Source organism: Chrysochloris asiatica, unplaced genomic scaffold (assembly GCF_000296735.1).
Source record: "Chrysochloris asiatica unplaced genomic scaffold, ChrAsi1.0 scaffold00009, whole genome shotgun sequence".
Lineage (NCBI taxonomy): Eukaryota > Metazoa > Chordata > Mammalia > Afrosoricida > Chrysochloridae > Chrysochloris > Chrysochloris asiatica.
This window is the reverse complement of record NW_006408527.1, coordinates 1,063,890-1,073,308: the sequence shown is the minus strand read 5'-3', so window position 1 is coordinate 1,073,308 and position 9,419 is coordinate 1,063,890. Positions and strand designations below refer to the sequence as shown.

The 9,419-nt window shown below is 39.7% G+C and overlaps 1 protein-coding gene across 1 annotated transcript in view; it reads right to left on the bottom strand.

Moving 5' to 3' along the window:
• The window catches only part of USH2A (Usher syndrome 2A (autosomal recessive, mild)), a 1,370,557-nt gene that overhangs the window by 390,776 nt on the left and 970,362 nt on the right, over positions 1-9,419 (bottom strand). The window contains 2 exon segments of the mRNA XM_006834191.1: positions 312-625; positions 628-665. Coding sequence (XP_006834254.1) covers positions 312-625; positions 628-665 — 352 coding nt within the window.

Genomic DNA, 9,419 nt, shown 5'->3' with positions numbered 1-9,419 from the left:
AAGAAAGATGAGGCTTTCTGCTCCCATAAAGATTTACAGCTTCGGAAACCCTGTACAGGGTCGCTATGAGTCAGAACCGACTCCACAGCACATAACAACAACAACGCTTCAAAATATTATAGTATTATCACTTGATGAACTTTTCTAGTTCCATATGAGCCAAGGTAGAATATATGAAATTTAAGGAAAGTCATGAGTAATGAGGACATAACAATATGGAAACGGTCCCACACACAAAGGGAAGAAGAGCACTCGCTCCTCCTTTTGGAGAGATAATAACAAGATCCAAAAGCACAGTCATTTTGTCTTACCTCAAATTAGGTCAATTTTCTTGGGATGGTGGCTGCCAAGAAATCCAAACATACAATGCACTTAGTGGAATCACCAACAATGGGCCAACATCCTGAAGTAAGGTGGGGTGGGTGGTAACATAGGTGGGTAAACTATCTGTGCAGCCTCCTGAATATCCATTTCTCCCTGATTAAGCCACCATGGTAACAGAATAATTTGTGAAAGGAATCAGGTTAGTAATAATTTGAGCTAACACTGAGGAATTAGTATTGGTTACTGTGATATGAGGGTCAAGCATGCGAATATCACAGCTAAGTATATCTCCATTCAGGATGGGGAGGGGGGTATCCAAGTGACCTGAAATAAAAGATAAACTTAGAATCAGTGTGACAATACAATAACAGAGCAACTGAAGCTCCCATGGCCTAGCATTTTGCTCTGTCTTGTTTTCATTTAAGTCATTTTCTCTAGATGCCTACTTTCTACTTAGCCCTTTTACCCTAGACAGTAATGAAGGGTTTGGGGATCAATTAGCAGTACACCAGGAACTAAATGAAATGCTGTTTCCTGGATTTGGCTTTGTGTCTTGCTACTTTCTAGGATGTCAGACAAATGCACACCTTAGTGATTCATCTCCACTGTGTGTTCTGAAGGACACAGAGCAAACACATGGAGAAAATTCACACATCCACATGCATCAATAGGGCAGTGGCAGGATTTGATAGTTTCCTCGTTTATAACTCAATTTAACAAAGCATCAAAGTATCTTGCTTTGCATTTAATTTTTTTTTTCTTGTATTTTTTTTGGGGGGGTAGGAGGGTGCGAGGAATCCCTATTTGTCTTTTCTGAGGGTGCAAAATATTTGGTTTTTTAATCCCTCTTTTGCATAAATACAACAATCAGGCAATAATAACACACTCCATACTCAAAGACAAGAGATATATAGTGATGCTTTTAAAAAGCAAGCAAAAGATGATCTAGAAAGGAATTCATGAACTTGAGGACCCAGAAGAAAGAAAAATAGTATTTTGTAATGGAATACCATCAAAAGAGCTCTGGTAGCATAGTGGTTATGAATCGGGCTGCGAACCTTCAGGTCAGCAGTTCGAAACTACCAGCTGTTCCACGGGAGAAGGATGAGGCTTTCTGCTCCTGTAAAGATTTACAGCCTCAGGAACCCTGTACAGGGTCGCTATGAGTCGGTTCTGACTCCACGGAACATAACCATCACCACCATCAAAACACCCACAAGCTCTCTTATCCTGACTAAATTTTGCAAAGGCATAGTGGTGTCATAAAAATCTTTGTGGGGGAAGAAGATGCTACAAACGTGTAACTAGTCCATAAAAATGACTTACCTACAAGCATCTGCATTTTAGTGTTGTTGCAGTGTAGCAGATTACTTCATATGACTCTTCTACCCAGAATCCTTGTAACTCCCACCAAACAACTCTTTCCTGATGGGTCTGGGTAAGAAAAGGTGGGGGGAGATGCTGATGAGATGATATGATTCAGCTGTGATTGTTAAGCTTGTTAATTGTGATTGTAAAAACCTGGAATGCTAATGTAGGTTTAAAATGAGCCTTCTCAGAGACTGGAGGTGGGGATTTCAGTACTGTTAGAGAATAAGAGTCGGGAGTGGAGCACATCTTTTGGGGCCTGAGATCCCTGTGCGTTGAACTCTCTTTGACCCCGGGAGAGAAAGTTATGACACCAGAGGGTTGGCAGAAGACCAGCAACAGCAGAACCCAGAACCAAAATATGAGATAGGATGGGAGGCGTCCCAGCCCAAGAAGCAATTAAAACTGAGCAACTTTAAGCAAGAGGATTGCTTGTAGAATGGGGTCCCTCCAGGACCACAGTTGGGGAATTAAGTTTGCTGACCCACAGAGCTAGAACTGAGTATCTTTAGGCTAAGACTTACGATGGAGTAGTATGTCCTGTGGGTATTTATCAGCAGTCCTAAAAGAACTTTAGCACTGTGCCCTAAGCATTTCTGACTTTGAATTGTAATCTGCTAACTTTCCTAATAAACTCCATAACTGTGAGCATGTTGTTTGAGTTCTGTGTGGTCAGTGCAACTAATTAAATCGAACCCAGTTGAATGAAGGGTGTTATGGGAGGGATGGTTGCTGGCATTTTTTTTTTTTGGCAGTTGTCTTGCAATGTTCCCTGAAGTATTATATCTTCTAAAAAGATTGAAGGGTTCTTTATAACAAGATCTACACTGTGTACTTATTTAACGGCATGCACACAGGTGGTGCTCTATAAGTGACATAGACGTGACCCATTAGATTATAAATATGTCTCCCTTAACATAGTTATATTGAATATTTTAAAAAATGGATTTCCATAAGGTGATCGATTGGCATCTATACTTGTAACACTATACAAAAATCTAAGTCAGAAAAAATACTAGAAAAATCAGAGAAGAACAGATAAAAATTTTCTATCTTAAAGTGTAAAAGTGCTCTCCAGAAGGAATAATAACCTGAGGTTTTCCAAAGGATAGTCTTATCAAGCAGGAGGAAAATGAGGCTTTCTGCTCCCTTAAAGATTTACAGCCTCGGGGACCCTAGACACAGTTGCTATGAGTAGGAACGAACTCAATGGCACATGACCATGATTCTTACTAAGATTGGCACAAAAGGTTAAGCAGTGGGCAATTAAGCATGGTTGTTTGAACCCACCCAGAGGCACCTCAGAAGGAAGCTAGGCAGTCTGCTTCCAAGTGGTCACAGACATGAAAATCTAGGGAGCAGTTCTATTACTGAGCACCACACAGAGGTCGTCATGAGTTGTAACTGACTTGATGAAAACAGGTGTTCTCACTAAACTTTGGTAACAAAACAGGATCTCAACATCTGTCAGGAGGGCAGTTGCGTGATGATAACTGTGAAGCTTTGTCATTCACACTTTCCCAATATCTATCCAAATTGTATCACATGACATGAAATCATTACTAACTTGCAAAAAGTTCTTCTGGAGATTACACACTACTGGGGTGAAGAGAAGTTTGTGTATTTCTTATGAGCACAGAGATTTGTCCAGATGTAAAAAAAGGAGATCAAATAAACTTTAGAGCACACAAAAGTTTAGAACAGTCATGTTGCTGTTGTTCTTCAGTTTCGACCCATAGCAACCCTCTCTAGGGTTTCCAAGGAGCAGATGGTGAGCTTGAACTGCCAACCTTGCAGTTCAAATGGCTTTGCAGTCTGGTGCATCAACTCACAGCACCACACCAGGACTCCAGAACAGACAGAGCAATCTATTTATTCCCAAGGAGCAAGACTGTCGATTTGAAAAGAAAAAAAGAGTCCATGTCAATCTAGGGCTTCCTCCTATTTGTAATGTAAATGAGAAATGAAATGTCTATCAGAACTGAGTCCTACAAGACTCTGTACTGTCAGCACCACCGGATTGCGAACCACAAGATTGGCAGTTCAGACCCACTAGCTGCTCCTCAGAAACCCTATACAGGGTTTCTAAGAGTCGGAACTGATGAAGGCACTTAATAATGACATTAGTGGTATACTACATCGTTGCTTCTGGAACGATAATAGCTTGAGTTCAGTTAGAGCTTGACAGAACTTGAAGGGTACAATCTGGGAGATAGTCTGTGTTTGTTGTTGAGCTAATGGTGAAATGATTTGGAACCTGGTATTGAGGCTGTGGAAAAGAGTGCATAAGATAAAACTTGAATAAGTTATCTACAAGCAGAGATGAACAGATTTGATAAAATAACTCTGTAGCTAACCATTTGAAGATCTAAAAAATCTTACTTTCTCTACTATGTTTACATTAAAATATTAGCTATTTTCTCTCATTTAAAATGTGGCAGACTTAGAAAATACATCAGAAGGTATGGATCTACTTCTAGGGAAAATTTAGAAAGAATATATAATAAAACTCCCTTTTACAACAAGGTAGAGAAGAAAGTGTCATTAAAGTTGGTAGGTTAACAGAAATGGCATCTAATTTGATCATCTCCTGAAAGTATCCTGGAGCTATTATTAAAAATAAATGTGTCCAAGATTTGTAAAGAGCCAGTTAGCTAAATATTTTATCCTTTTCTTTCCCATGCTCAAGACCACATTTACTATAGTGTGGCCAAAATGGATGAGATTAAAGTTTCAGTCCGTGTAGTTTACCATGCCTTTTATATAGCCATTATATGTAGGCGCAGTTTAGAAATATTTGCATCTGAGAAAATTCAGGTCAAAGAGAATGCTCTTAACCTAAAGAAGCAAGAGATGTGATCTCTAGCACAATAATTTTGCATTTAAACCTCTAAAACAGAATTGTAGTGTTTTTCTAGAAAATAAATGTTTATTTTATAAGTTTTTATTGTGAGGTTTACATGGAAGAATATCAGTTTTACATTCATCCTACTGTATTTTGTTTCATTGCAATGATTACAATCCCCTCATGCATCATCAAGTAACCAAAGGGTACACCCCACAGGCCTGCGCCCTGACCCTCAGCACACAGCCCCTCTTCTCTCCCTGGGTTCAGTGTCCCCAGCCGCTCTATCTGTCCAAATCATCTTCTCTGTCTCCATCCCTGGGGTCTCTGCCTCTCTGGGTAGGTTCCCGCTCTCAGCTATTCTCACTTGATGGTCCCAGGGACCTCTGCTCCTGGGCTGCAAAATCAATCTCTCCCTCCTTTTGTCAAAAAACATCTATCTCTGTATTTCCTACCCTCACAGTCAGTCCTGATAGTAATTATTCACTATTGTACCACAAGAGTCTTATCCCCATTTCCTTTCGCCAGCAGGGTCACAACAGATTGAAAATCATTCAGTGGAGATTCTACCTTCCCCCACCCTGTCTGGAACTAGACTTCCTCTTGAAAGCTTGTAAGCCAATCATTTCTTGCCTTTATATACCCATTTTGGGTAGCCAATGTCTAAGTTGCTCGTCCCTGTCAACCCTGTGTACCGAGGGGGTGGGAGTGATCCTCGCTGTAAAGATTTGTTCCCTTTTCTGAGCTATTATATCCATAAGTATAAGTAAAGGTCATCAAATTGTAGCAGGTTACTCTTTTTTTTTCCCGCCCTCTTCTTCCTTCTTCTAGACGAGTTCTGATCATATGGGTGTTCTTGTACATCTCCCCTCACTTCATATCAGCTGGATGCTTCACTCTCCACTCTAGTCCTCTGTGGGCCCCCAGCACCCAAGCTATCCTGTGTCTATTCTCTACCCTGTGCTCTGTCTTCCCTTCCCTCCCTCCTCTCCTCTCCTTTCATACATCCTGGTGATCAGCAAATACATACATAATTTTTACCCCCGTTTTAGGGTGGGTCCTTTTGCTTAAGCTTCTACAATAATGTCCTATGCAGAATTTCTCCTTTTGTGACTGACTAATTTCACTCAGCATAAAGTCCTCAAGGTTCATCCACATTATGCGTTGCCTTACAGCTTCCTTGTTCTTCTTCAAGGTAGCATAGTACTCCATTGTGTATATGAACCACAGTTTGTTTAACAATTCTTCAAATGATAGGCACTTAGGCTTTCTCCATATTTTTGCTATTGTAAATAATACTGCTATGGAACATTAATGTGCATATATCTACTCTACATAGAAAACCCCAAAGACTCAGTAAAAAAGCTACTAGACATCATTGGATGATTCATCAAAGTGGCAGGGTATAAGATTGTTGGAGATGCTGTGTTAATTGTTGAAGGTGCTGTGTTAATGTGTTAATTTTGATTCTTTCTTCTTTTTGGATGTGCGCATTTATCACAATAAATTGTCCTGTCAGCACTGCTTTTGCTTTTTCCCAAAGATTCTGGCATGTTGTTTTTCTTTCTCTTTTGTTTCTAGGAACTTTGTGAGTTCACGATTTATTTCTTCTATTACTCAGTCGCTTTTCGGCAAGGTGTTATTCAGTTTCCATGCATTCAACTTTATTTCCTTGGTCTTCTTATTGTTGATTTCTAGTTTTATAGCACTATGGTCTGAAATAGAGGCCCTGTAGTATTTTGATGTTTGTAAATTTATGGAGGCTTCCTTTGTAATGTAGCACATGATCAATTCTGGAGAATGTTCAGCTTCTTGAATGTTATCTTCTCATCCTTCAAGATGTTAGAGAAAATTTCTTCCAGAAGCTCTTCAACTATCTCCTCTATGGACTTCTCTGATTCTTTCTGTTCCAGAATGCCAATAATTCTTAAGTTCCTCTTCATGTTATCCAGCATGAATCTTAGACTCTCTTCAGATTTTTTGAATCCTTTTTTTCTGCTTGCTTTTCTATCTTAGCAGTATTGAGAGATTTGTCTTCCAGCTCACTAGTTCTGGCTTCCATCTCTTTGATTCTGCTCCTTTCCCCTTTCAGTGTATTGTCCATTTCTGATATTTGATTATTAATCATCTGGACCTCTTTTTGCAGGTTTTGAATTGTTTCCAATGCTGTATCAATCTTGTTTGATTTCTCTTGTAGCACTTTCCTGACTTCTTCCCTGTTTTCCTCCACCCCTTTTCAGAGCATTTGGATTTGTTTTCATATCATTCTTCTGAATTTCTTCTCAGGAAAATCCAAAATATGCATTCCTCTACTGGAAAGTCTTTGTTTGTCTCCAGCACCTTTGTCTCTATTACACTTTTCTGGTTTGGGACATGTTTTGAGATCTTTTGTTGTGTTTTATTGGTCATTTCCAGTAGTTATGTGTGTTTTTAATGCTTAAATGGATGTTTGTAGCTGTGTTATTAAGCTTACTGGGTGTTTCCTGGTGGATAGGCTTCCCTTTTCAAATGTAATGCTTAGTAGCTATTATTGGCTCAATGGTAGAATATTATGGGGTATGCTTGTAGCTTGGCTATATGGCCACAATTTCTGTCTCGTCTTGGGTAATGTAGGGAGAAAAACCTCCCACCTCCAGGAAAAGTGTGTGATCAGAAGGACCCAAAACAGAAGCAATATAAAAGCAGAGACAAAAAGCACCATTTTGAAACAAAAATAAAACTGTGGCTGACTGGCCATTCACGTTGTTACACAGGCAGTGTGTGTGCACCACAGAGGCCTCCAGCAGTGGTGGGAGTGTCCACTCACTCAGGCCCCTCCTCTAGTCACCACCGTAGAGGTGTGTAGATAGACATTGAAAAGTTAATGGGAGAAAGATTATCTACTATTTTTGTCTCTGAAGGTTAGTTAGGTATGTGCGTGTGGACAACCTAATTCTTGGGATAGTTGTGTCCTTTTATGTTGGAGATTTACAGATTATTCATATGATTTGTCTGTCAGGCCTGAGAGGCCTGCTTTTTTCTTGCTGGATATGCTGGAGTAAAGGGTCCCGCACAAGTTAATTTTAGGGCTATGACCCCAAGGCTGACATCATAGGCAGCTGTTGAAGAATTTGACTTAGGTCTTATAGGCCTCTTTCTCTCTGTGCCGTGGACAAAACTGTGGGTTGAATGCTGGACCCCTTTTCTGGGAGTGCACACCCACCCTCCTAAATGTGTCCGGGGCTGGGCAAAGAAGGCACGAAAGGGAAGAGAAGGAAAAAATGTTTACAATCCCTCCATAGCTCCTTTTGCAAACGTCATTTCAAGGCTTTTAGCGCCAGTTCCCTGTGCTGGTCTAGCTGTAACCTGGCCCTCTTAACTCTGCCCGGGCGGAGTGGCTGCAGAAGGGGTCTGGGGCCTACAGCGATTCCTAAATTGCAGTGTTTTCCTTTATACATGGTTTTTTCACTGGCGTGTATTAGGAAACTGACCCTATGCTAGATCCCAAGTTCTGGTGCTGTTCCATGAGAGCAGCTTCTCTGGGTTTTCAGTCCCTCCCCCACGGAGCCTGATGTACCTGACTCTGCCTCAGTAGCTGCCAGAACCAGAAGAACAATGCCTAAATGTTGATTTTATAGATGCCTTGTGGATCATAATGATTTTGATTGTGTGGTTCTTAATTGTTATGATTTCCATTTTTCTGTTTAGTTAGTATCCATTTTCAGAAAATAGGCTAGCAAGATAGCTGGTAGGGTGTTTGAGAAGCTATTAACTTTTACCAATTCTTTCATATCAACCTAAAAGAATGGCTTTAAATAACTAGAGCATCAAGTCACCTTCAAAGATACCTTTTTTAAGCAAAAAGGTAAGCATATAGCTTACTTGATTTACTCAAGCCTGAAAAGAGAATTATACCTAACCACCGTAATCTAATTACTTCTCTCTTTAACCCCTTCAAACTATACTTATGAACTTTATGATGCTTTGTATAATGTATTGAGGATAAACTAAGGATAAATATTCGATCCAGGCTATGCCATGTAAGCGGTGTGACTTTGAATAACGTACTTCATGTTTCTGGGTCTCTGATGCCTGCAGTATGAAATAAAGAGACATTGATAGCCTTAATTCTAGGAAGATGATTGTATAATTCTAGGACTTTTTGCTCAATGCAAAATAGTTGTACCACAGAAAAGAGCATGTAGAAATATTTGACTCTAAATTATAGTACCTTTCTACAGCAGACTCCCTGGTAAATTTCCTTATAAAGTATATACATATGTGCAATAAATAATTGTTAAAATCTATATGAAGTTCTCTTTCAAAATTTACTCCTATTAAAATGGTTTTACTCCTATTAAAAGAACATCATACATGAATAGAGCAAAAAGTCATTAAGAAGACAAGAAAGAAGGAAAAGGTCAAAAAGGATGTCAGAGGAGACTCTGAAACTTGCTCTCCAGCATTGTTGTTGTTGTTGTTAAGTGCCTTCGAGTCGGAGCCGACCCATAGCGACCCTGTAACAGGGTTTCCGAGGGTGTAAATCCTTACGGGAGTAGAAAGCCTCATCTTTCTCCAGCATAGAGAAGCTAAAACAAATGGAAGAATTGAAGAGGTCCAAGAGCTGAACAGAAAATTTCTAAGGTCAGCTCGAGAAGATAAAACCAAATACTATAATAAGATGTGCAAAGATTTGGAATTAGAAAACCAAAAGGGAAGAACACGGTCAGCATTTCTCAAGATGGGGGAACTGAAGAAAAAATTTAAGTCTTGACTTTTGTTATTGAAAGATTCTCTGGGCAAATTATTGAATGATGCAGAATGCATCAAAAGAAGATTAAAGGAATACACAGAATCATTGTATCAAAAGGAAATGGTTAATGTTCAACCATTTCAAGAGGTA